At 45.5% G+C, this 27,890-nt stretch overlaps 1 protein-coding gene across 1 annotated transcript; it reads right to left on the bottom strand.

Annotated features, from left to right (window-relative positions):
• Window positions 1–260: 260 nt before the first annotated feature.
• Window positions 261–27,294, bottom strand: LOC120993553 (zinc finger protein 501-like). The gene is made up of 3 exons (XM_040422032.1): window positions 26,436–27,294; window positions 1,756–2,028; window positions 261–460 (listed from the first exon to the last, which is right to left on the bottom strand). The coding sequence occupies exons 1-3, from the start codon at window positions 27,292–27,294 to the stop codon at window positions 261–263; spliced, it is 1,332 nt and encodes a 443-aa protein (XP_040277966.1).
• Window positions 27,295–27,890: the final 596 nt, after the last annotated feature.

Genomic DNA, 27,890 nt, shown 5'->3' with positions numbered 1-27,890 from the left:
TAAGTCTGTGTTTGATATTCAGCCTATGGTGACAATAAGGCACCTCGATTCATCAACAAAAACCATGCAAAAGTAAAAAAAAAAGACCATGGAAGATGTAGCCATGGCATGAAAATAAAAGAAAATTCGACAGACAATGACATGTATGAGGAGGGGGGCCACAAGAAAATGATTCAAAAGGAGGAATTGAGGGGGAAAGGATTTAAGGGAGCAGGGGGGGGGGGAGAAATGAAGTGTACAATAGTGTCCGGTCTAGACTCTCAAGACAGCAAATTCCGATACTCCGCGGAGTCCTGAAAGGTGAACCAAGGAGACCACATAGCAACAAAAGCTCTGTTACCACCTTTCAGAGATGCTGTGAGTTCCTCCATTCTCCGAATCTCTTTAACCTTCTGAATCCACATTCCCACGGAGGGAGGCGAACTAGACTTCCACCTCGCAGGGACACAAGCTCTAGCTGCTATAACCAGATATCGTAGACAAGATCGTTGAAGTAATATCAACGGCAAGTCCGAAAGAAAGAGTAAGAAAAACTCTGGTGTGTTAGGGATTGAAAAGGGAAAAATGGAGGCCAGGGCCTTCTGGACAGCCTCCCAGAAGGGTTTAACTTTGTCACATTGCCAGAAAATATGCAGGAGGGAACCTTGGTAGGCGACGCCGGCGTCACATCTCCAACATAGAGGAGAAGCCAACGGAGACGGGTAGGAACATAATACCACCTCGATAGTAATTTGTAACTGTCCTCCTGATATTTACTTGCAATGGATGATTTATGAGTAAACTGGAAAATTCTAAGCCACTGGTCGGAGGAAATATCCCTGTGCAAGTCCTGAGCCCATGTTGCTGAGTAAGGTGGGAGATAGTCCGAACCCGGCGTTACCAATGCCTTGTATAATTCTGAGAGAGAGTGCCGATATAGGCCGGAACCTATACATATTTTTTCAAAAGAAGTGAGTGCCCTATCATATCCATGAGTGGATGGAATAGAAGAAAGGAAATGATGTAGCTGCCTTGATCTCCATGGACCTAGAGGACAGGGGTCTGTCAGACCTAATAGTTCAGAGTAAGTGAGCCATCTGCCAGAAGTTCTGAAGAATGGTGCCCTACACCTACCACTCAACCTCCACTGTGCGAACGGACCCCTGAGCAACCCGCTGGGAAGTCCGGATGTCCTAGGATAGGGAACATTGGAGATGGTGCAGGGGAGATTGTAGATATCTGTTGGTACTTACGTAATTGAGCTAAGGTAGGACCTATGAGAGGGTGAGAGGAAAGGTCACTAGGGACCTTCCTATCCGTCCATGGAAGGAGGGCCAAAGGAGTTCGTAATGTGAATTGCTCAATTGAGATCCATTGCTTGAACTGAGTGTGTCGGGACCAATCTACCACACGTTGAAACAGAGGCTGCATAATACTTTCTTAGATCAGGGATCCCCAGGTCCCCCCTTTCCTTCGGCACATGTAATAAGGATCTAGATAGTCTCGAATTTTTCCCTGCCCACAGAAATCTAAAGAGATCCCGATGTACAACAGAGATGAAACTGGCCGGAATGTGGATAGGAAGGGTCTGAAACAGATACATTAAGCGTGGGAGGACGTTCATTTTGAAAATGGCGCACCTGCCAAACCACGTATATAGGCCTTTGGACCATCTCTTGAGGTCATCTCTGATCCTATTCAAGAGTGGAGTAAAATTCCTGGAGAAAAGCTCACGCAAATCCCTGGGAATCATTGTGCCTGAATATTTAATGGCACCTGTCGCCCAACGGAAAGGCAAGGAACCCGCCAGTTCGGCTTCTAGAGCCGGTGGAATGGAGACATTAAGCACTTCCGATTTCTGGAAGTTAATTTTAAGATTGGACAAGTTATGGAATACTTTGAATTCCTCAATTAGGTTAGGGAGGGCAACTTGAGGATTGGTTATCATGAACAACAAGTCGTCTGCATAGGCTGCTATCTTAAACTCCTTTTCCTTTACCATGAGACCAGAAATGTCCGGGTTATTCCTTATAGTCCTCAGGAGTGGTTCTAGGGTAAGGATAAAAATTAAAGGAGATAAAGGGCAAGCCTGGCGTGTACCATTCCTGATCTCAAAGGGAGGCGAGAGGACACCATTAACCTTTGCGGCTGCCGAGGGAGAGGAGTATAAGGAGCGGATCCACGTCAATAAGGAACCCTCCACACCCACATGGTTTAATACTGCAAATAGCCAAGGCCAACCTACCCTGTCAAAAGCCTTTTCGGCATCTGTGGACAGGAGACATAGATTGGACCGTTGAATTTTGGCTAGATGTACCAGGTTCAAGACCTTTGTGGTGTTGTCTCTCGCCTCCCTTGAGGGAATGAAAGCCACCTGATCTAGGTGAATAAGGTCCGTCAGGTATGGGGTCAGGCGGGTGGCTAAAACTTTTGAGAAGAGCTTAATGTCCACATTAAGTAGAGAAATAGGCCGGTAACTGGCGCAAGCAGTCGGGTCCTTGCCCTCCTTATGGATAACAGTAATGTGTGCATGAGACATGTCTTTAGGGAGAGGCACTCCTGAGCTTAATTTATTAAAGGCATTGGTAAGGGGAGAATGCAGGAGGTGAAGGAATCTCTTATAATATGAGGCTGGTAGGCCATCTGGGCCTGGGGCCTTACTAGGTTGCATTGATTTCAGGGCCTCCCCAATCTCATCAGCTGTAAACGGACTGTTCAAACTCTCAATGGCCTCACTCGGTTATTTCGGTAAACCTGACTTATCCAAATAGGAGCTCATGGCAGAATTCAAGATCTGACTACATTGACTGGGTTGAGGAAGATTGTATAGGTTCTGATAAAATTGATAAAAAGCTTCCCCATTCTTTCTTTTATAGATACCTTCAATTACGGCACGCCCTGAATGCTCAATTCAGGTGGACGAATCGAAGTATTTCTAAATATCCTTTGATAGGGGTGCTGAGATGACAGGGACCTAAGGGCATTATTTCAATACTGTATACACATTTACTGGGCGATCGCATGATTCTTCAACCATTGGAGGTAGAAGCGAAATTGAAGGCTAATATTCCAAATCTTGAGGCTGAAGACTGGGAGGAGGCTATGTTGGTACCTACTAAGGTCTCCCCATCGGTAAATAATAAACTGACACAATTGTTCATATTGCATAGGAGCTATTAGTCACCTCTTAGATTGTATAAAATGGGGATAATGCACAGCAGCAGGTGTCATAGATGTCAAGAGGAGAGTGCTGATTTCTGGTATTTGATTTTTGGCATGCAGATACCTACAAGCTTTTTGGGGTAAAATTGTAGAAATTCTCTCCACAATGTTGCCTGTTTCGATAGAATTCAGCCCTAAAATATGTATCCTGGGGATATTAGAGGAGGAACAGTGGACACATCATCAGAGAATATTCTTGGGGGAGGCTCTTTTCTTAGCTAGGAAGGCGGTGGCGCTGAGGTGGATGGCGGAAAGACTTCCCACGGTAGGCCAATGGAAGACCTTGATGAATCATGCAATGAGTATGGAGGAAGTGGTATATATTCATAGAAAGTGCCCAAGTAAATTTCAGAAAGTGTGGGGAGAGTGGAGCTCTTCACTTCATTCCTTACAATCTAGGCATTTGCATTCTGTGTCGGAGGACCCCACTGCGTTGGGTGTTTGAATACTAGAACGTAAATATATAGTACCTCAGATGCCAAGTTGTGGTAATGTCCCCGATAATTACCTGACGCACTATGTATCATGACTGTACAGGGAGTGCAGAATTATTAGGCAAGTTGTATTTTGGAGGATTAATTTTATTATTGAACAACAACCATGTTCTCAATGAACCCAAAAACTCATTAATATCAAAAGCTGAATATTTTTGGAAGTAGTTTTTAGTTTGTTTTTAGTTTTAGCTATTTTAGGGGGATATCTGTGTGTGCAGGTGACTATTACTGTGCATAATTATTAGGCAACTTACCAAAAAACAAATATATACCCATTTCAATTATTTAGTTTTACCAGTGAAACCAATATAACATCTCAACATTCACAAATATACATTTCTGACATTCAAAAACAAAACAAAAACAAATCAGTGACCAATATAGCCACCTTTCTTTGAAAGGACACTCAAAAGCCTGCCATCCATGGATTCTGTCAGTGTTTTGATCTGTTCACCATCAACATTGCGTGCAGCAGCAACCACAGCCTCCCAGGCACTGTTCAGAGAGGTGTACTGTTTTCCCTCCTTGTAAATCTCACATTTGATGATGGACCACAGGTTCTCAATAGGGTTCAGATCAGGGGAACAAGGAGGCCATGTCATTAGATTTTCTTCTTTTATACCCTTTCTTGCCAGCCACACTGTGGAGTACTTGGACGCGTGTGATGGAGCATTGTCCTGCATGAAAATCATGTTTTTCTTGAAGGATGCAGACTTCTTCCTGTACCACTGCTTGAAGAAGGTGTCTTCCAGAAACTGGCAGTAGGACTGGGAGTTGAGCTTGACTCCATCCTCAACCCGAAAAGGCCCCACAAGCTCATCTTTGATGATACCAGCCCAAACCAGTACTCTACCTCCACCTTGCTGGCGTCTGAGTCGGACTGGAGCTCTCTGCCCTTTACCAATCCAGCCACGGGCCCATCCATCTGGCCCATCAAGACTCACTCTCATTTCATCAGTCCATAAAACCTTCAAAAAATCAGTCTTGAGATATTTCTTGGCCCACTCTTGACGTTGCAGCTTGTGTGTCTTGTTCAGTGGTGGTCGTCTTTCAGCCTTTCTTACCTTGGCCATGTCTCTGAGTATTGCACACCTTGTGCTTTTGGGCACTCCAATGATGTTGCAGCTCTGAAATATGGCCAAACTGGTGGCAAGTGGCATCTTGGCAGCTGCACGCTTGACTTTTCTCAGTTCATGGGCAGTTATTTTTCGCCTTGGTTTTTCCACACGCTTCTTGCAACCCTGTTGACTATTTTGAATGAAACGCTTGATTGTTCGATGATCACGCTTCAGAAGCTTTGCAATTTTAAGAGTGCTGCATCCCTCTGCAAGATATCTCACAATTTTTGACTTTTCTGAGCCTGTCAAGTCCTTCTTTTGACCAATTTTGCCAAACGAAAGGATATTGCCTAATAATTATGCACACCTGATATAGGGTGTTGATGTCATTAGACCACACCCCTTCTCATTACAGAGATGCACATCACCTAATATGCTTAATTGGTAGTAGGCTAGTAAAAGGTCTACATTATTTTCGCCTAATCCTGCAGGATAGGCAGCATCATAATTTAATGATAAAATTGAAGAATAAAGAGTAATTATAACTACATGTTCAGGATAGACAGATGCAGCATCAACAAGATGGAAGTTTGAAATGGTTGAGCATAAGGTCTAAACATAACTTGGCACAACTCAGTAGGAAATGCATAATCAACATTTAAATATAATGATGTAGTGTAATGACTAAACCAAAATCAGCCTGATCAGCAAATTCAATAGCAGCATCAACAGGATGGAAGATGGAAAATGTCTAGTAAAAGGCCTAAACATAGCTCTGAATAACTTATCAGGACAGACAGCATCACGTTCAAAGTTGGCAGCAGCAATGTGTACTGAGGAATGGGAAATCAACAGGCCATGGTAAGCCCATAAATGAAATATGACATGTCAGTCAGCAGCAGGTTCAAAGTTGGCAGCAGCAATGTGTACTGCTTAATGGGAAATCAACAGGCCATGGTAAGACCATAAATGAAATATGACATGTCAGTCAGCATCACGTTCAAAGTTGGCAGCAGCAATGTGTACTGCGGAATGGGAAATGAACAGGCCATGGTAAGCCCATAAATGAAATATGACATGTCAGTCAGCAGCAGGTTCAAAGTTGGCAGCAGCAATGTGTACTGCGGAATGTGAAATCAACAGGCCATGTGGTAAGCCCATAAATGAAATATGACATGTCAGTCAGCATCACGTTCAAAGTTGGCAGCAGCAATGTGTACTGCGGAATGGGAAATGAACAGGCCATGGTAAGCCCATAAATGAAATATGACATGTCAGTCAGCAGCAGGTTCAAAGTTGGCAGCAGCAATGTGTACTGCGGAATGTGGAATCAACAGGCCATGGTAAGCCCATAAATGAAATAAGACATTTTAGACAGCATCACGTTCAAAGTTGGCAGCAGCAATGTGTACTGCGGAATGGGAAATGAACAGGCCATGGTAAGCCCATAAATGAAATATGACATGTCAGTCAGCAGCAGGTTCAAAGTTGGCAGCAGCAATGTGTACTGCTTAATGGGAAATCAACAGGCCATGGTAAGACCATAAATGAAATATGACATGTCAGTCAGCATCACGTTCAAAGTTGGCAGCAGCAATGTGTACTGCGGAATGGGAAATGAACAGGCCATGGTAAGCCCATAAATGAAATATGACATGTCAGTCAGCAGCAGGTTCAAAGTTGGCAGCAGCAATGTGTACTGCGGAATGTGAAATCAACAGGCCATGTGGTAAGCCCATAAATGAAATATGACATGTCAGTCAGCATCACGTTCAAAGTTGGCAGCAGCAATGTGTACTGCGGAATGGGAAATGAACAGGCCATGGTAAGCCCATAAATGAAATATGACATGTCAGTCAGCAGCAGGTTCCAAGTTGGCAGCAGCAATGTGTACTGCGGAATGTGGAATCAACAGGCCATGGTAAGCCCATAAATGAAATAAGACATTTTAGACAGCATCACGTTCAAAGTTGGCAGCAGCAATGTGTACTGCGGAATGGGAAATGAACAGGCCATGGTAAGCCCATAAATGAAATATGACATGTCAGTCAGCAGCAGGTTCAAAGTTGGCAGCAGCAATGTGTACTGCGGAATGTGGAATCAACAGGCCATGGTAAGCCCATAAATGAAATAAGACATTTTAGACAGCATCACGTTCAAAGTTGGCAGCAGCAATGTGTACTGCGGAATGGGAAATGAACAGGCCATGGTAAGCCCATAAATGAAATATGACATGTCAGTCAGCAGCAGGTTCAAAGTTGGCAGCAGCAATGTGTACTGCGGAATGTGGAATCAACAGGCCATGGTAAGCCCATAAATGAAATAAGACATTTTAGACAGCATCACGTTCAAAGTTGGCAGCAGCAATGTGTACTGCGGAATGGGAAATGAACAGGCCATGGTAAGCCCATAAATGAAATATGACATGTCAGTCAGCAGCAGGTTCAAAGTTGGCAGCAGCAATGTGTACTGCTTAATGGGAAATCAACAGGCCATGGTAAGACCATAAATGAAATATGACATGTCAGTCAGCATCACGTTCAAAGTTGGCAGCAGCAATGTGTACTGCGGAATGGGAAATGAACAGGCCATGGTAAGCCCATAAATGAAATATGACATGTCAGTCAGCAGCAGGTTCAAAGTTGGCAGCAGCAATGTGTACTGCGGAATGTGAAATCAACAGGCCATGTGGTAAGCCCATAAATGAAATATGACATGTCAGTCAGCATCACGTTCAAAGTTGGCAGCAGCAATGTGTACTGCGGAATGGGAAATGAACAGGCCATGGTAAGCCCATAAATGAAATATGACATGTCAGTCAGCAGCAGGTTCAAAGTTGGCAGCAGCAATGTGTACTGCGGAATGTGAAATCAACAGGCCATGGTAAGCCCATAAATGAAATAAGACATTTTAGACAGCATCACGTTCAAAGTTGGCAGCAGCAATGTGTACTGCGGAATGGGAAATGAACAGGCCATGGTAAGCCCATAAATGAAATATGACATGTCAGTCAGCAGCAGGTTCAAAGTTGGCAGCAGCAATGTGTACTGCGGAATGTGGAATCAACAGGCCATGGTAAGCCCATAAATGAAATAAGACATTTTAGACAGCATCACGTTCAAAGTTGGCAGCAGCAATGTGTACTGCGGAATGGGAAATGAACAGGCCATGGTAAGCCCATAAATGAAATATGACATGTCAGTCAGCAGCAGGTTCAAAGTTGGCAGCAGCAATGTGTACTGCGGAATGGGGAATCAACAGGCCATGGTAAGCCCATAAATGAAATAAGACATTTTAGACAGCATCACGTTCAAAGTTGGCAGCAGCAATGTGTACTGCGGAATGGGAAATGAACAGGCCATGGTAAGCCCATAAATGAAATATGACATGTCAGTCAGCAGCAGGTTCAAAGTTGGCAGCAGCAATGTGTACTGCTTAATGGGAAATCAACAGGCCATGGTAAGACCATAAATGAAATAAGACATTTTACACAGCATCACGTTCAAAGTTGTCAGCAGCAATGTGTACTGCGGAATAGGAAATCAACAGGCCATGGTAAGCCCATAAATGAAATATGACATGTCAGTCAGCAGCAGGTTCAAAGTTGGCAGCAGCAATGTGTACTGCTTAATGGGAAATCAACAGGCCATGGTAAGCCCATAAATGAAATAAGACATTTTAGACAGCATCACGTTCAAAGTTGGCAGCAGCAATGTGTACTGCGGAATGGGAAATGAACAGGCAATGGTAAGCCCATAAATGAAATATGACATGTCAGTCAGCAGCAGGTTCAAAGTTGGCAGCAGCAATGTGTACTGCGGAATGTGGAATCAACAGGCCATGGTAAGCCCATAAATGAAATAAGACATTTTAGACAGCATCACGTTCAAAGTTGGCAGCAGCAATGTGTACTGCGGAATAGGAAATCAACAGGCCATGGTAAGCCCATAAATGAAATATGACATGTCAGTCAGCAGCAGGTTCAAAGTTGGCAGCAGCAATGTGTACTGCTTAATGGGAAATCAACAGGCCATGGTAAGCCCATAAATGAAATAAGACATTTTAGACAGCATCACGTTCAAAGTTGGCAGCAGCAATGTGTACTGCGGAATGGGAAATGAACAGGCCATGGTAAGCCCATAAATGAAATATGACATGTCAGTCAGCAGCAGGTTCAAAGTTGGCAGCAGCAATGTGTACTGCGGAATGTGGAATCAACAGGCCATGGTAAGCCCATAAATGAAATAAGACATTTTAGACAGCATCACGTTCAAAGTTGGCAGCAGCAATGTGTACTGCGGAATGGGAAATGAACAGGCCATGGTAAGCCCATAAATGAAATATGACATGTCAGTCAGCAGCAGGTTCAAAGTTGGCAGCAGCAATGTGTACTGCTTAATGGGAAATCAACAGGCCATGGTAAGACCATAAATGAAATAAGACATTTTAGACAGCATCACGTTCAAAGTTGTCAGCAGCAATGTGTACTGCGGAATAGGAAATCAACAGGCCATGGTAAGCCCATAAATGAAATATGACATGTCAGTCAGCAGCAGGTTCAAAGTTGGCAGCAGCAATGTGTACTGCTTAATGGGAAATCAACAGGCCATGGTAAGCCCATAAATGAAATAAGACATTTTAGACAGCATCACGTTCAAAGTTGGCAGCAGCAATGTGTACTGCGGAATGGGAAATGAACAGGCCATGGTAAGCCCATAAATGAAATATGACATGTCAGTCAGCAGCAGGTTCAAAGTTGGCAGCAGCAATGTGTACTGCGGAATGTGAAATCAACAGGCCATGTGGTAAGCCCATAAATGAAATATGACATGTCAGTCAGCATCACGTTCAAAGTTGGCAGCAGCAATGTGTACTGCGGAATGGGAAATGAACAGGCCATGGTAAGCCCATAAATGAAATATGACATGTCAGTCAGCAGCAGGTTCAAAGTTGTCAGCAGCAATGTGTACTGCGGAATAGGAAATCAACAGGCCATGTGGTAAGCCCATAAATGAAATATGACATGTCAGTCAGCAGCAGGTTCAAAGTTGGCAGCAGCAATGTGTACTGCGGAATGTGGAATCAACAGGCCATGGTAAGCCCATAAATGAAATAAGACATTTTAGACAGCATCACGTTCAAAGTTGGCAGCAGCAATGTGTACTGCGGAATGGGAAATCAACAGGCCATGGTAAGCCCATAAATGAAATATGACATGTCAGTCAGCAGCAGGTTCAAAGTTGGCAGCAGCAATGTGTACTGCGGAATGTGAAATCAACAGGCCATGTGGTAAGCCCATAAATGAAATATGACATGTCAGTCAGCAGCAGGTTCAAAGTTGGCAGCAGCAATGTGTACTGCTTAATGGGAAATCAACAGGCCATGGTAAGCCCATAAATGAAATAAGACATCTGGCGTGTAGGAATCATCACACGGTTAGGCTGGCTGTGTAGCCGCAGTGTTCTGATACTGACTCAATATGCTTTAAAGAATAAATTGTTGACTACCGATGCATGCGGCGTGTCTATTTAATTTAGTTTTTGGATTGGTAACAATCAATTTAAGTCAAATTACATAATGAAAATTAATTAATCTAATAATATATCAATATATCATTTAAAAAAAACAAAGTTTTGGAGGGAGAGACAAGGAGAGGGATGGACAAGGGACCCTTCAACGGCCTGAACCGACAGCGGGGGACAAGAAGTCACTGCCGATCCAGGACTCGTTCATTTTAATGAATGTAAGTCTGTCCACTGACTCTGTGGACAGACGGGTCCGCTTGTCCGTGACCACCCCACCTGCCGCGCTAAATGTCCGCTCAGACAGTACGCTGGAGGGGGGGCAAGATAGTAACTCCAGCGCATACTGAGCGAGCTCGCGGCAGGTGTCCAGCCTGGCAACCCAGTACTCCATGGGGTCGTCGGTGCTCATGCTGTCGGAAGCACCAACGGACCCCATGTAGTCTGCCACCATGCGGGCCAGCCGCTGGTGGTGACTGCTGCTGCTGCTGCTGCTACTGGGTCGCGCAGACTGGTAGAACGACCGCATCTCACCCATAAGGTCACCTGCTCGGCTGGTGCTGCTGGGGCCAGCCACCTGCTGGGTGAGATGGGCGGGGAGAACTGGAGCGTGAGGCCGAGGGTTGGCCTGCTCCAGCCGCTTGATCAGACAGGCCCGCAGTTGATCCATCCGGGCCTGTCTACGGCAGGCTGGAATGAACTGCTCCAGTTTCCCCTTGCAGCGAGGGTCTAAAAGGGTGGCCAACCAATAATCTTCCCTCTCCTTGATTCTCTTGATCCGGGGGTCCCTCCGGAGGCATCGCAGCATGTGGGCAGCCATAGGGAAGAGGACAGCCCGCTGTGACTCTTCATGGATGCCCAGGACCATGACCTCTTGGTCCTCCTGCTGCTGTTGCTGATGCTCCCGGTCGGAGCTGCCCCACCCCCGGACTAACGGTGCCCCCAACACCGTCTCTCCCTCCTGACCAGGCCCAGACTCCTGGACTTCCACATCATCATTGTCCTCCTCCTCCTCCTCGTCCTGGTGAAGCATTGCCTCCTCTTGCTCCACCAAGGCACTCTCCCCAGCCTCGAGCAGGCGATCTAGTGTCCTGTCCAGCAGGAACACTATGGGGAGCACGTCATTGAGGCCGACATGCTCCCCGCTGACCATCTTGGTCGCCTGCTCAAATGGGGCCAACACGTGGCAGACCTGCTGTATCTGCCCCCACTCCGCATTGGTGATGTAGGGGAGTGGGTTGGTTGGCCCTGGAGTGCCTTGGTCCAGCAGGTATTCCCTCACCGCCCTTCGCTGCTCCCACAACCTCTCCAGCATGTGGAGGGTGGAGTTCCACCGCGTCACGCTGTCGACAATCAGCCTGTGAGGTGGCAGGCTGTTGTCCCGCTGCAGTCTGGACAGGGACGCGGCAGCAGTTGGGGAGCGTCTAAAGTGGCTGGCAATCCTCCGTACCCTTAGCACAATGTCACTCAACCCTTCGTATGTTCTGAGGAACTTCTGCACAACTAGGTTGAGGACATGTGCCATGCAGGGTACGTGGGTAAGACTGCCAGCATGGAGGGCGGCGAGGAGGTTGCTGCCGTTGTCACAGACAACCATACCTGCCTGGAGCCTTCGGGGTGTCAGCCACTTCTGGACCTGAGCCTGTAGTGCGGCCAGAACATCAGGTCCAGTGTGTCTCCGTTCCCCTAAGCTCACAAGCTGGAGCACGGCCTGGCAGCGGACGTGCACCACACTTGCGTAGCTTCGGGGACGCTTGCTGGGGGGCTCAGCAGCAGTGGAGACAGTGGCTTGTGAGGGGAGAGCAGCAGTTCTCCCCTGGACACCCCGGGGCGGCACCACAAAGTCTGATGCCGCCGTTCCCTCCCCGGCGCCTCGGAGGGAAACCCAATGGGCAGTAAAACTGATATAGCGTCCCTGCCCATGCCTGCTGGTCCAAGCATCCATTGTCAGATGCACCCTGTCACTGACAGCATGATCCAGCGACAGGGATACATTCTGCACAATGTGCTGGTGTAGGGCAGGGACGCCAGTCCTGGCAAAGAAATGGCGGCTGGGGACACGCCATCTGGGTTGTGCCTGCTCCAACATCTGCCGGAATGGATTGCTGTCCACAAGATTGAAGGGCAGCAGATGTTGGGCGATAACCCTTGCCAGGAGCCCATTGAGTGAACGCACGCGTCGGTCCCCGGGGGCATAGGGCGCGGTGCGTTCAAAAAGGTCAGCAACCGTGGGCTGGCGCTGGACGGCAGTGGAGGGCATAGAGGAGGGTGCGGTGGAGGCAGAGGTCTGGATGCCAGTACCTCTAGGAGAGGGAGCGGGGGAGTGGGAACGCCTTGTTGGAAGTGGTTGGGGTGGCTGCAGAACAGTGGCAGGAGCTGCTGTCCCCTGCGCACTGCTGGTGGCGCCACTGCTGTGACCACCCCGCATCTGTTCCCACTCCCGCCAGTGGTTGACTCTCAGGTGCTGGGTTAGGGCAGTGGTACCCAGCCGAGCTGCAGACCTCCCTCTCCTCACCCTGGCATGGCACAGATTACAAATGCCAATTGTGGCATCATCTGGTGCCAGGGTGAAATAAGCCCAAACAGGCGACTTACGCACCACCCTCCTGTCAGATGGGGCGGTGCTGACTTGCGCCTGCTCGGGCTCGGTGCGGACAGGTGGAGGTGGCTGCTGCTGCCTCCTCCTACTGCCATTACCAGTGGAGCCCCTGACTCTGGGCTCACTGGCAACCTGTCGCACCATTTGCCTCTGGTGCCTACCTTCCTCCTCATCATTGCTGCTGATGCCTGACAAGGGAGGTGGCACCCATTCTCGATCACCCTCCTCTTCGTCCCCCGATATGTCAGACACCGGGCCAACCAGTGGTGGACTGAGGCGAACAGCAGACGTGGGGCCCCTGATCTGGCTCCTCTGTCCCCTCGCTGACACCTGGGTCTGATTAGGTGTGGGGTTTTGCTGGCTGAAACCGCCCGCACCTGTTGGAAGGGATGTCACTGGGGTACATACAGGTGGTACCCCCTCCATCTCCTCCTCCATCCCTTCCATAAGGTCCTGACCCTCAGGACTGAACTGCAAATCAGCCTCCTGCATTACCTCCCCCAAGATGTCCCTTTCACTGTCGCTGTCAAACAGGAGCAGAGACGATTCTTGGGGGCTGGGGGTTGGTCCTGCAGGAGACGAAGTGCAGCTGCTGCTCGGAGCCGGGGCAGAGGACTCTGTGGCACTGCCTTGTGCCACGAGAGACATAACTTCCTCGGCATCCTGTGAGGTAATTCTCCTGCTGCCAGTCCCAAAATATTCACGAATAAGGCGGACGCCCCTGACACCTGCGTCCGCACCTCGGTGGGTAGAGGAGCGGCCCCGTGCTGGCAGCTGTCCAGCACTGGGACCAACTACTCTCCTACCCCTGCTGCTTGTTCGTGAAGACCTCATTATTTTTATTTTTTTAATTTATAGAAAAATTAAATAATATAATTTGATTTTGGGAATAAGTTTATTGGGATGGGGACTGTCGTACAATAAAGAAAACAACGCGGACAATACACCGAATAACAAGTAAAAGAAAAACACTAAAACGAATAAATTTTTTTTGGTCTTTTTTTTTTTTTAACTAACAAAGGACGTAGACACTGACACGACACAAACTAAACAGTAATAAAGGAAAACTAATAAACTACACTAAAGGACGTAGACACTGACACGACACAAACTAAACAGTAATAAAGGAAAACTAATAAACTACACTAAAGGACGTAGACACTGACACGACACAAACTAAACAGTAATAAAGGAAAACTAAAGCCTACACTATAACTAACCTACACCCTTCACTAGAAACTATCACCTAACTAATATATTCACTAACCTAAATTATTATATTTCTCCTAACTAGGCCCTACACTGCACCCTGCACTAGAAACTATCAGCTAACTATTCACTAACCTAAATTATTATATTTCTCCTAACTAGGCCCTACACTGCACTCTGCACTAGAAACTATCAGCTAACTATTCACTAACCTAAATTATTATATTTCTCCTAACTAGGCCCTACACTGCAGCCTGCACTAGAAACTATCAGCTACACTAATCTATTCACTAACCTAAATAAATTATTATTTTTCTCCTAACTCTATACCCTAATCTTTAACCTATCAGCTACACTAACCTACCCTATCTAACACTATCAGATTAAACAATTCGATTTGTAATTTGCTTTTAAAAAAGCAAAGCACTGCACAGTTCCAAGCTCCTCTCTCAATCACCACCACATGAAACTGCACAAAATGGATGCCGTGACAAAATCTTATATAGTAATGGGGTGGGCAACTTTATGATTGGTTGCTAGGGATGTTGCTAACCTGTTGGACTCCTTCTCATTGGCCCACAATCTAAAATGAGGGAGGGATTAATGTCCTCACGAAGAGCCGATATTCGCATGTGCGCTAATAAAATTACGCATTACGAATATTCGCGCCTCAATCACTTTCTCGGCAATGTGACTAAGATCTGAGCTTTTGGACCTTTGGGAAACAATCGAGATACAGTGGGGGGTGATGAAAGTAGTTGACAGAGTACAGATGAATGTAATCTGTACTGTGGAAACTAAAATAAAAAATACGAATATTCGTAAGTCGAAAATTTCGAAGTTCTAAATATTCGCGAATATGGTGCTATACTATATGAATGCAAAGCCCTTTGCCTCTGTTCTGGGACAAGTGCAGATATTCGCCTATGCGCTAATATAATCGCCTTACGAAGATTCGCAACTTTATCACTTTCTCGGCAATGTGACTAAGTTCTGAGCTTTTGGACCTTTGGGAAACAATCGAGATACACTGGGGGGTGATGAAAGTAGTTGACAGAGTACAGATGAATGTAATCTGTACTGTGGAAACTAAAATAAAAAATACGAATATTCGTAAGTCGAAATTTTCGAAGTTCTAAATATTCGCGAATATGGTGCTATACTATATGAATGCAAAGCCCTTTGCCTCTGTTCTGGGACAAGTGCAGATATTCGCCTATGCGCTAATATAATCGCCTTACGAAGATTCGCAACTTTATCACTTTCTCGGCAATGTGACTAAGTTCTGAGCTTTTGGACCTTTGGGAAACAATCGAGATACACTGGGGGGTGATGAAAGTAGTTGACAGAGTACAGATGAATGTAATCTGTACTGTGGAAACTAAAATAAAAAATACGAATATTCGTAAGTCGAAATTTTCGAAGTTCTAAATATTCGCGAATATGGTGCTATACTATATGAATGCAAAGCCCTTTGCCTCTGTTCTGGGACAAGTGCAGATATTCGCCTATGCGCTAATATAATCGCCTTACGAAGATTCGCAACTTTATCACTTTCTCGGCAATGTGACTAAGTTCTGAGCTTTTGGACCTTTGGGAAACAATCGAGATACACTGGGGGGTGATGAAAGTAGTTGACAGAGTACAGATGAATGTAATCTGTACTGTGGAAACTAAAATAAAAAATACGAATATTCGTAAGTCGAAATTTTCGAAGTTCGAAATATTCGCGAATATGGTGCTATACTATATGAATGCACAGGCCTTTGCCTTTCTGTTCTGGGGACAAGTGCAGATATTCGCCTATGCGCTAATATAATCGCCTTACGAAGATTCGCAACTTTATCACTTTCTCGGCAATGTGACTAAGTTCTGAGCTTTTGGACCTTTGGGAAACAATCAATTATATGTGTACTGTAATTTTGTTAAAAAAAAAAAACGAATATTCGTTTTTACGAATATATAGCACTATATTCGAAATATTCGCGAAATCTCGAAATTGCGATATTCGTTAAAAAAATTCGCTTTTCGAATATTCGCGCTCAACACTACTGATGAATGCTCCGGCCGTCTTTCAGCATTTTGTTAACAGTATTTTCTACCATTTAATGGGGAAATCTGTATTGGTGTATCTTGATGATATTTAGATTTTTCCCCCGGATGTTCAGACCCATCAGGATCATCTTTTTCAGGTTCTGCGGATTCTGCGGGAAAATAAATTGTACGCCAAGCTGGAGAAATGTGTTTTTATGGTATCGGAGATTCAATTTCTGGGTTTTCTCCTCTCTGCTTCTGGTTTTCGCATGGATCCGGAGAAGGTCCGTGCTGTGCTGGAGTGGGAGCTTCCTGAGAATCAGAAGGCATTGATGCGCTTTCTGGGTTTTGCGAACTATTACAGAAAGTTCATTTTGAATTATTCCTCTGTTGTCAAATCCCTCACTGACATGACAAAAAAGGGGGCGGATTTTTCCTCTTGGTCGGAGGAGGCGCTTGCAGCTTTTTCTAAGATTAAAGAGAGTTTTGCCTCTGCTCCCGTCTTGGTGCATCCCGATGTTTCCTTACCTTTTATTGTTGAGGTGGATGCTTCCGAGGTGGGTGTGGGTGCGGTTTTGTCCCAGGGCCCTTCTCCTGCCAAATGGCGACCCTGTGCCTTTTTCTCAAAAAAACTCTCCCCGGCAGAGAAAAACTATGATGTGGGAGATAGGGAGTTGTTGGCCATCAAGTTGGCTTTCGAGGAATGGCGCCATTGGTTGGAGGGGGCTAGGCACCCTATCACCGTTTTTACCGACCATAAGAATCTGGCGTACTTGGAGTCGGCCAGGCGTATGAATCCGAGACAGGCCAGATGATCTCTGAATCCGAGGCAGGCTGCAGATGAACTTGTGAACTGCGCGATCCTGTAAACGCGCGCTCCTGTGAGCGCGCGTTCACAGGAAATCTCGGCTCATGCGAGATGACGCCGATCGGCATTAGTGTGACCTGGTAGAGCCGCCGCAATCACGGCTTTCGGCGTTAGCGAGACGGGAGGTGGTTAATTTCACCCGAAAATGTTAATGACAATTTATTTATTTTTTTAACCGGCCTACTAGGTATAGCAGTGGTACTATACACTGAAAAATTGGTGAATTCACCCGAAAATGTTAATGACAATTTTTTTGTTTTTTAACCGGCCTACTAGGTATAGCAGTGGTTCTATACACCCAAAAATTGGTGAATTTCACCCGAAAATGTTAATGACAAAGTACTGAAATTATATAAAATAAAACATGTACAAAAAAATAAATAAATAGATTTATGAGGTGGAGTTCCATATGGAGTAGGAGTTTTAGGAGGCGGTGGACGTAGCTGTGTAGGTGGAAGCGGCGGTGGAGGCGGAAATGGTAGCAAACACAGGTTTTTGGTTTTAATAAAAAAATTTAAAATTAGGGTACACTCCAAAAGAGTGTGAAATATCCAAAATACAAACATGAGCAATTGCAGTATAACAATGGGTGGTTAGTGCCGGTATACATGTCTATTATGGACAAGGTACGGAAAAGTCCTGAGGGATCCATGCCTGGTTCATTTTAATAAACGTGAGCTTGTCCACATTGGATGTGGACAGGCGGCTGCGCTTGTCTGTGATGACGCCCCCTGCCATGCTAAACACACGTTCAGATAATACACTGGCTGCAGGGCAGGCCAGCACCTTCAAGGCGTAAAGGGCAAGCTCAGGCCATGTGCCCAATTTGGAGACCCAGAAGTTGAAGGGGGCAGACCCGTCATTCAGTACGTGTAGGCGTGTGCACACATACTGCCCCACCATGTTGGTGAAATGCTGCCTCATGCTAACACGTTCCATATAAGCTGGTGGTGTTGGTTGTTGTGGCGTGCTGACAAAGCTTTTCCACATTTCGGCCATGCTAACCCTGCCTTCTGAGGTGCTGGTGGTGCAACAGCTGCGTTGCTGACCTCTTCCTCGTCCTCTGCCTTCGCCTTGTGCTTCCACTGTGCCCCCGCTGTCAGGTGGGAATGCCACCAGCAGCGCGTCTACAAATGTGCGCTTATACTCGCGTATCTTACGATCACACTCCAGTGAGGGAATTAAGGACAGTATGTTGTCCTTGTAACGAGGATCCAACATGTAGTTGGAAGCGGAAATTTTCTTCCAAATAGTGTAGAATTTGGAAAATAAACAATTCTGTTAAAGAGTTTTTTTTAAAGAATTTTTTACACTGTACACAATGCGGTAAAATTTACCTGTTACCTTCATTCTCCAGGTCAGTACGGTTACAAATATACCACACTTATATAATTTTTCTTCCGTTTTAATACAGAAAAAAAAATTAAAACCTTTGAGGAAAAAAACATTATATTTTTTTTGAATGTAATGTAACTAATAAGTAGGAATGAGCGAACCCGAACTGTATAGTTCGGGTTCGTACCGAATTTTGGGGTGTCCGTGACACGGACCCGAACCCGAACATTTTCGTAAAAGTCTGGGTTCGGGTTCGGTGTTCGGCGCTTTCTTGGCGCTTTTTGAAAGGCTGCAAAGCAGCCAATCAACAAGCGTCATACTACTTGCCCCAAAAGGCCATCACAGCCTTGCCTACTATTGGCATGGCTGTGATTGGCCAGTGCAGCATGTGACCCAGCCTCTATATAAGCTTGGGTCACGTAGCGCTGCACGTCACTCTGCTGATTCAAGCATAGGGAGAGGTTGCAGCTGCGACGTTAGGGCGAGATTAGGCAGATTAACTCCTCCAAAAGACTTCATTCTGTGATCGATCTGCAGCTGTGGATCATTGAAGTGCTAATATCGACTTGCTCACTTTTTTGAGGCTGCCCAGAGCGTTTTTAGATCACTTTTTTCTGGGGTGATCGGCGGCCATTTTGTGACTTGTGGTGCGCCAGCACAAGCTATCACCAAGTGTATTTAACCATCAATAGTGTGGTTATTTTGTGCTATATCCTACATCAGCTGCAGACTGAGCCTGTGTCACTGAAGTGCATTTAACCATCAACAGTCTGGTTATTTTTTGGCCATATACTACATCAGCTGCAGGCTGAGCCTGTGTCACCGAAGTGCATTTAACCATCAACAGTCTGGTTATTTTTTGGCCATATACTACATCTGGTGCAGGCTGAACCTGTGTCACCCAAGTGCTTTTAACCATCAATAGTGTGGTTATTTTTTGGCCATATACTACATCAGGGGCAAGTTGAGCCTGTCACCCAGCGCCTAAAAAATAGACCTGGCATTTCTATTCAACCAAATTTGTACTGTTTTAGCTGGTCAAGTTATTTGTAGTGACCGTAAAAGCACACTTTTTGTTCTGGGTTAAAAACCATTCCCAAATTTGCCATTCTCAAAATAACTAGTTTCTGCTATATGAGGCCTACTTGAAATCTATCCCAAAAAGGATATCTTACATTGAAGGTGCTGATAGTGTCATTCAGAAAAACCTAAGACACACGCTACCGTGCAGATAGAAGTCTAATTCTGTGATTAAACCTATACCTGTCACACAGCGCAAAAAAAAACAGGCCTCACATTTCTATTCAACCAAATCTGTACTGTTTTAGCTGGTCAAGTTATTTGTAGTGACCGTAAAAGCACACTTTTTGTTCTGGGTTGAAAAAATATTCCCAAATTTGCCATTCTCAAAATAACTAGTTTCTGCTATATGAGGCCTACTTGAAATCTATCCCAAAAAGGATATCTTACATTGAAGGTACTGATAGTGTCATTCAGAAAAACCTAAGACACACGCTACCGTGCAGATAGAAGTCTAATTCTGTGATTAAACCTATACCTGTCACACAGCGCAAAAAAAAACAGGCCTCACATTTCTATTCAACCAAATCTGTACTGTTTTAGCTGGTCAAGTTATTTGTAGTGACCGTAAAAGCACACTTTTTGTTCTGGGTTGAAAAACTATTCCCAAATTTGCCATTCTCAAAATAACTAGTTTCTGCTATATGAGGCCTACTTAAAATCTATCCCAAAAAGGATATCTTACATTGAAGGTACTGATAGTGTCATTCAGAAAAACCTAAGACACACGCTACCGTGCAGATGGAAGTCTAATTCTGTGATTAAACCTATACCTGTCACAAGCGCAAAAAAAAACAGGCCTCACATTTCTATTCAACCAAATCTGTACTGTTTTAGCTGGTCAAGTTATTTGTAGTGACCGTAAAAGCACAGTTTTTGTTCTGGGTTGAAAAACTATTCCCAAATTTGCCATTCTCAAAATAACTAGTTTCTGCTATATAAGGCCTACTTGAAATCTATCCCAAAAAGGATATCTTACATTGAAGGTGCTGATAGTGTCATTCAGAAAAATCTAAGACACACGCTACCGTGTAGATAGAAGTCTAATTCTGTGATTAAACCTATACCTGTCACACAGCGCAAAAAAAACAGGCCTCACATTTCTATTCAACCAAATCTGTACTGTTTTAGCTGGTCAAGTTATTTGTAGTGACCGTAAAAGGACAGTTTTTGTTCTGGGTTGAAAAACTATTCCCAAATTTGCCATTCTCAAAATAACTAGTTTCTGCTATATGAGGCCTACTTGAAATCTATCCCAAAAAGGATATCTTACATTGAAGGTGCTGATAGTGTCATTCAGAAAAACCTAAGACACACGCCACCGTGCAGATAGAAGTCTAATTCTGTGATTAAACCTATACCTGTCACACAGCGCAAAAAAAAACAGGCCTCACATTTCAATTCAACCAAATCTGTACTGTTTTAGCTGGTCAAGTTAATTGTAGTGACCGTAAAAGCACACTTTTTGTTCTGGGTAAAAAACTATTCCCAAATTTGCCATTCTCAAAATTGTGGTGAACGGGAACAATGAGGAAAACATCTAATAAGGGACGCGGACGTGGACATGGTCGTGGTGGTGTTAGTAAACCCTCTGGTGCTGGGAGAGGACGTGGCCGTACTGCCACAGCCACACGTCCTAGTGAACCAACTACCTCAGGTCCCAGTAGCCAGCAGAATTTACAGCGATATTTTGTGGGGCCCAATGCCGTTCTAAGGATGGTAAGGCCTGAGCAGGTACAGGCATTAGTCAATTGGGTGGCCGACAGTGGATCCAGCACGTTCACATTATCTCCCACCCAGTCTTCTGCAGAAAGCGCACAGATGGCGCATGAAAACCAAGCCCATCGGTCTGTCACATCACCCCCATGCATATCAGGGAAACTGTCTGAGCCTCAAGTTATGCAGCAGTCTCTTATGCTGTTTGAAGACTCTGCTGCCAGGGTTTCCCAAGGGCATCCACCTAGCCCTTCCCCAGGGGTGGAAGAGATAGAATGCACTAACACACAACCACTTATTTTTCCTGATGATGAGGACATGGGAATACCACCTCAGCACGTCTCTGATGATGACGAAACACAGGTGCCAACTGCTGCGTCTTTCTGCAGTGTGCAGACTGAACAGGAGGTCAGGGATCAAGACTGGGTGGAAGACGATGCAGGTCCCCACATGGAATGAAGGTCGTGCCACTGACTTTCACAGTTCGGAGGAAGAGTCAGTGGTGAGACCGAGCCAACAGCGTTGCAAAAGAGGGAGCAGTGGGCAAAATCAGAACACCCGCCGCCAAGAGACTCCGCCTGCTACTGACCGCCGCCATCTGGGACCGAGCACCCCAAAGGCAGCTTCAAGGAGTTCCCTGGCATGGCACTTCTTCAAACAATGTGCTGACGACAAGACCCGAGTGGTTTGCACGCTGTGCCATCAGAGCCTGAAGCGAGGCATTAACGTTCTGAACCTTAGCACAACCTGCATGACCAGGCACCTGCATGCAAACCATGAACTGCAGTGGAGTAAACACCTTAAAAATAAGGAAGTCACTCAGGCTCCCCCTGCTAACTCTTCTGCTGCTGCCGCCTCGGCCTCTTCTGCTGCTGCTGCCGCCGCCTCGGCCTCTTCCTCTGCCTCTGGAGGAACGTTGGCACCTGCCGCCCAGTAAACATGGGATGTAACACCAACACCACCTCCTGCGTCACCAAGCATCTCAACCATGTCACACGGCAGCGTTCAGCTCTTCATCTGACAAACATTTGAGAGAAAGCGTAAATTCCCACCTAGCCACCCTCGATCCCTGGCCCTGAATGCCAGCATTTCTAAACTACTGGCCTATGAAATGCTGTCATGTAGGCTGGTGGACACACACAGCTTCAAACAGCTCATGTCACTTGCTGTCCCACAGTATGTTGTTCCCAGCCGCCACTACTTCTCCAAGAGAGCCGTGCCTTCCCTGCACAAACAAGTGTCCGATAAAATAAAGAGTGCACTGCGCAACGCCATCTGTGGCAAGGTCCACCTAACCACAGATACGTGGACCAATAAACACGGCCAGGGACGCTATATCTCCCTAACTGCACACTGGGTAAATGTAGTGGCGGCTGGGCCCCAGGCGGAGAGCTGTTTGGCGCACGTCCTTCCGCCGCCAAGGATCGCAGGGCAACATTCTTTGCCTTCTGTCTCCTCCTCCTCCTACTCAGCTTCCTCCTCCTCTTCTTCCACCTGCTCATCCAGTCAGCCACACACCTTCACCACCAACTTCAGCACAGCCCGGGGTAAACGTCAGCAGGCCATTCTGAAACTCGGCGCATGTGCTGAATTTGGTGGTGCAAAAGTTCATTCGCAACTACCCCGACATGTCAGAGCTGCTGCATAAAGTGCGGACCGTCTGTTCGCGCTTCCGGCGTTCACACCCTGCCGCTGCTCGCCTGTCTGCGCTACAGCGTAACTTCGGCCTTCCCGCTCACCGCCTCATATGCGACGTACCCACCAGGTGGAACTCCACCTTGCATATGCTATGCTGGACAGACTGTGCGAGCAGCAGCAGGCCATAGTGGAGTTTCAGCTGCAGCACGCACGGGTCAGTCGCACTGCGGATCAGACACACTTCACCACCAATGACTGGGCCTCCATGCGAGACCTGTGTGCCCTGTTGCGTTGTTTTGAGTACTCCACCAACATGGCCAGTGGCGATGACGCCGTTATCAGCGTTACAATACCACTTCTATGTCTCCTTGAGAAAACACTTAGGGCGATGATGGAAGAGGAGGTGGCACAGGAGGAAGAGGAGGAAGAGGGGTCATTTTTAGCACTTTCAGGCCAGTCTCTTCGAAGTGACTCAGAGGGAGGTTTTTTGCAACACCAGAGGCCAGGTACAAATGTGGCCAGACAGGGCCCACTACTGGAGGACGAGGAGGACGAGGATGAGGAGGAGGAGGATGAGGATGAAGCATGTTCACAGCGGGGTGGCACCCAAAGCAGCTCAGGCCCATCACTGGTGCATGGCTGGGGGGAAACACAGGACGATGACGATACGCCTCCCACAGAGGACAGCTTGTCCTTACCTCTGGGCAGCCTGGCACACATGAGCGACTACATGCTGCAGTGCCTGCGCAACGACAGCAGAGTTGCCCACATTTTAACGTGTGCGGACTACTGGGTTGCCACCCTGCTGGATCCCCGGTACAAAGACAATGTGCCCACCTTACTTCCTACACTGGAGCGTGATAGGAAGATGCGCGAGTACAATCGCACGTTGGTAGACGCGCTACTGAGAGCATTCCCAAATGTCACAGGGGAACCAGTGGAAGCCCAAGGCGAAGGCAGAGGAGGAGCAAGAGGTCGCCAACGCAGCTGTGTCACGGCCAGCTCCTCTGAGGGCAGGGTTAGCATGGCAGAGATGTGGAAAAGTTTTGTCACCATGCCACAGCTAACTGCACCACCACCTGATACGGAACGTGTTAGCAGGAGGCAACATTTAACTAACATGGTGGAACAGTACCTGTGCACACCCCTCCACGTACTGACTGATGGTTCGGCCCCATTCAACTTCTGGGTCTCCAAATTGTCCACGTGGCCAGAGCTAGCCTTTTATGCCTTGGAGGTGCTGGCCTGCCCGGCGGCCAGCGTTTTGTCTGAACGTGTATTCAGCACGGCAGGGGGCGTCATTACAGACAAACGCAGCCGCCTGTCTACAGCCAATGTGGACAAGCTGACGTTCATAAAAATGAACCAGGCATGGATCCCACAGGACCTGTCCATCCCTTGTGCAGATTAGATATTAACTACCTCCCCTTAACAATATATTATTCTACTCCAGGGCACTTCCTCATTCAATACTATTTTTAATTTCATTTTACCATTATATTGCGGGGCAACCCAAAGTTGAATGAACCTCTCCTCTGTCTGGGTGCCGGGGCCTAAATGTGTGACAGTGGCCTGTTCCAGTGGTGGGTGACGTGAAGCCTGATTCTCTGCTATGACATGAAGACAGATTCTGTGCTGACATAAGGCCAGATTCTCTGTTACGGGACCTCTCTCCTCTGCCTGGGTCCTGGGCCTAAATATGTGACAGTGGCCTGTTCCAGTGGTGGGTGACGTGAAGCCTGATTCTCTGCTATGACATGAAGACAGATTCTGTGCTGACATAAGGCCAGATTCTCTGTTACGGGACCTCTCTCCTCTGCCTGGGTGCCTGGGCCTAAATATGTGACAGTGGCCTGTTCCAGTGGTGGGTGACGTGAAGCCTGATTCTCTGCTATGACATGAAGACATATTCTGTGCTGACATAAGGCCAGATTCTCTGTTACGGGACCTCTCTCCTCTGCCTGGGTGCCGGGGCCTAAATGTGTGACAGTGGCCTGTTCCAGTGGTGGGTGACGTGAAGCCTGATTCTCTGCTATGACATGAAGACTGATTCTCTGCTGACATAAGGCCAGATTATCTGTTACGGGACCTCTCTCCTCTGCCTGGGTGCCTGGGCCTAAATATGTGACAGTGGCCTGTTCCAGTGGTGGGTGACGTGAAGCCTGATTCTCTGCTATGACATGAAGACAGATTCTGTGCTTACATAAGGCCAGATTCTCTGTTACGGGACCTCTCTCCTCTGCCTGGGTGCCTGGGCCTAAATATGTGACAGTGGCCTGTTCCAGTGGTCGGTGACGTGAAGCCTGATTCTCTGCTATGACATGAAGACTGATTCTGCGCTGACATGAAGCCAGATTCTCTGCTATGGCATGAAGAGACTGATTCTCTGCTGACATGAAGCCAGATTCTTTGCTATGGCATAAAGAGACTGATTCTCTGCTGACGTGAAGCCAGATTCTCTGCTATGGGACCTCTGTCCAATTGATATTGGTTCATTTTTATTTTTTTTATTTTTATTTTAATTCATTTCCCTATCCACATTTGTTTGCAGGGGATTTACCTACATGTTGCTGACTTTTGCAGCCCTCTAGCTCTTTCCTGGGCTGTTTTACAGCCTTTTTAGTGCCCAAAAGTTCGGGTCCCCATTGACTTCAATAGGGTTCGGGTCGGGTTCGGCTCCCGAACCCGAACATTTCCGGGAAGTTCGGCCGAACTTCTCGAACCCGAACATCCAGGTGTTCGCTCAACTCTACTAATAAGTAATTTTATTAAGCGCTGGAGAATCTGTTTCTTTTAACTATTTTTATGGCTGGTCAACAGACTCTATATGATAGATTTTTACAGGTGTCTTAAAATGAAGTGGAAGTATACAAATTTGGTAACTCTGTAACCATGCTCACCTATAGAATAAGGAGAACAGGTTAATTTCACCATATATAGTCAAACATATATTTTTTCCAGCTTCCCTCTTTGTGTGAAATATTAAATGGTGCTATTAGAAAGTACAAGCAAAAAACTAAAAATATAAAAATGGAAAATTACCCAGTACTAAAAGAGTTAAACTTACAATGAAAATGATGAGAATAATCTCATATTACATTGTCTTGTAAACGCCTTACTATTGTTTTACTATAAGTAAATCAGTTAAATGGAGTTTCCCACAGAGCTCTTTAGAAATTCGGTCGTTGCTTTATATTGCTCTCTGTGGAGATCACAGCCAAGGGGAGACTCTCTGAGTTTAAAGAGACATTACTCGGTCAGTATTCACTCATTGTAAAATTTATCATAAAACAAGTTGGCAGAAAAAAAAAAGAACACATCATACGGTAGCAAGTACTGAAGTGGAGCTCCACAACTTCCACATTTCATACAGTCTAAAAATTACAGTGGCTTCTAACTTGTCAGCTTTATCATTTGCCACAAGACCTGATTTTATACTACTGTTTCCTCATACTATACATGGTTACTTCTTCTTGTGAATTTTTAAATGTTTTAAAATGCTTGATTTTCTTCTTAATCCTTTCCCACAATCTGTACATGTAAATGGCTTCTCTCCTGTGTGGATTCTCTGATGTTCAGCAAGAATTGACTTCAGACTAAAACACTTCTCACATTCAGTACATGAATATGGCTTCTCTTCTGTGTGAGTTTTATGATGTTGAACAAGATTTGATTTCTGACTAAAACATTTCATACATTCAGTACAAGAATATGGCTTCTCTCCTGTGTGAATTCTCTGATGTGTATCAAGATGTGATTTTTTACTAAAGCACTTCTCACATTCAGGACAAGAAAATGGCTTCTCTCCTCTGTGAATTCTCAGATGTTGAACAAGACTTGATTTCCAACGAAAACACTTCTCACATTCAGTACATGAATATGGCTTCTCTTCTGTGTGAGTTTTATGATGTTGAACAAGAGCTGATTTCTGACTAAAACATTTCATACATTCAGTACAAGAATATGGCTTCTCTCCTGTGTGAATTCTCTGATGTGTATCAAGATGTGATTTTTTACTAAAGCACTTCTCACATTCAGGACAAGAAAATGGCTTCTCTCCTCTGTGAATTCTCAGGTGTTGAACAAGACTTGATTTCCAACGAAAACACTTCTCACATTCAGTACATGAATATGGCTTCTCTTCTGTGTGAGATTTATGATGTTGAACAAGATTTGATTTCTGACTAAAACATTTCATACATTCAGTACAAGAATATGGCTTTTCTCCTGTGTGAATTTTCAGATGTTTAACAAGACTTGATTTTTTACTAAAACACTTCTCACATTCAGGACATGAAAATGGCTTCTCTCCAGTGTGAATTTTCTGATGTCGAACAAGATGTGACTTCTTACTAAAACAATTATAACATTCTGTACATGTAAATGGCTTCTCTCCTGTGTGAATTCTTAGATGTTCAACAAGATCATCTTTTCTAATAAATGATTTCTCACATTCTGGACATTTAAGCAACCTTTCACCTTGATGAATTTTCTTAGTTCTCTTTTCAAAAAGTTTGCTATATTCAGATCTTGTCGACATTTCACCCAGTCTATGTTCAGTACTATTACTGACAAGTTGTACTTGATTATCTTCTACTTTTTAAGAGGAAGAGAAAAGATAAATCCAGTAGCCTCATATCCCTTCCTTACCTGGAGAAAGAAGAACATATTTATAAGATAAAAGGTCCTTATTTTCTTTGCAAATAAAAAAATGTATGCTACCAATACATAAATATATGTAACCTGCTTCCCCATACTTATCACTGCTGACATCCCCTGACAAGGCTCCACATTTTATTAGTGATACACATGGATAAGAGCTCCTTGCTACACCGGGTTATTACACACTTATGTTTGAATGGTCTTGTATGGAGATTTTCTCTCCTTGGATGTCATATACAAAGACTTATGTTCCTCTATTTATTTTTGCATTTTACCTTTTTCGCACTTTGGTTGATTATTAATCCTGCAGACCAGTCTATACCAATGTGTTCACATAAAGATTTTATTGCACTTTAATATTATTTCTTTATGAACTTTACACTTCGGTCCATGTGCTATGTAGCTAAACTATTTTTTACTTATTAAATAAATTAAAAACATGACAATCATGTCTCTCTGTCTATTAGAGAGGTG

Source organism: Bufo bufo, chromosome 3 (assembly GCF_905171765.1).
Source record: "Bufo bufo chromosome 3, aBufBuf1.1, whole genome shotgun sequence".
Lineage (NCBI taxonomy): Eukaryota > Metazoa > Chordata > Amphibia > Anura > Bufonidae > Bufo > Bufo bufo.
Note: the sequence above shows the minus strand (reverse complement) of the source record. Positions and strands in the feature narration are given on the sequence as shown.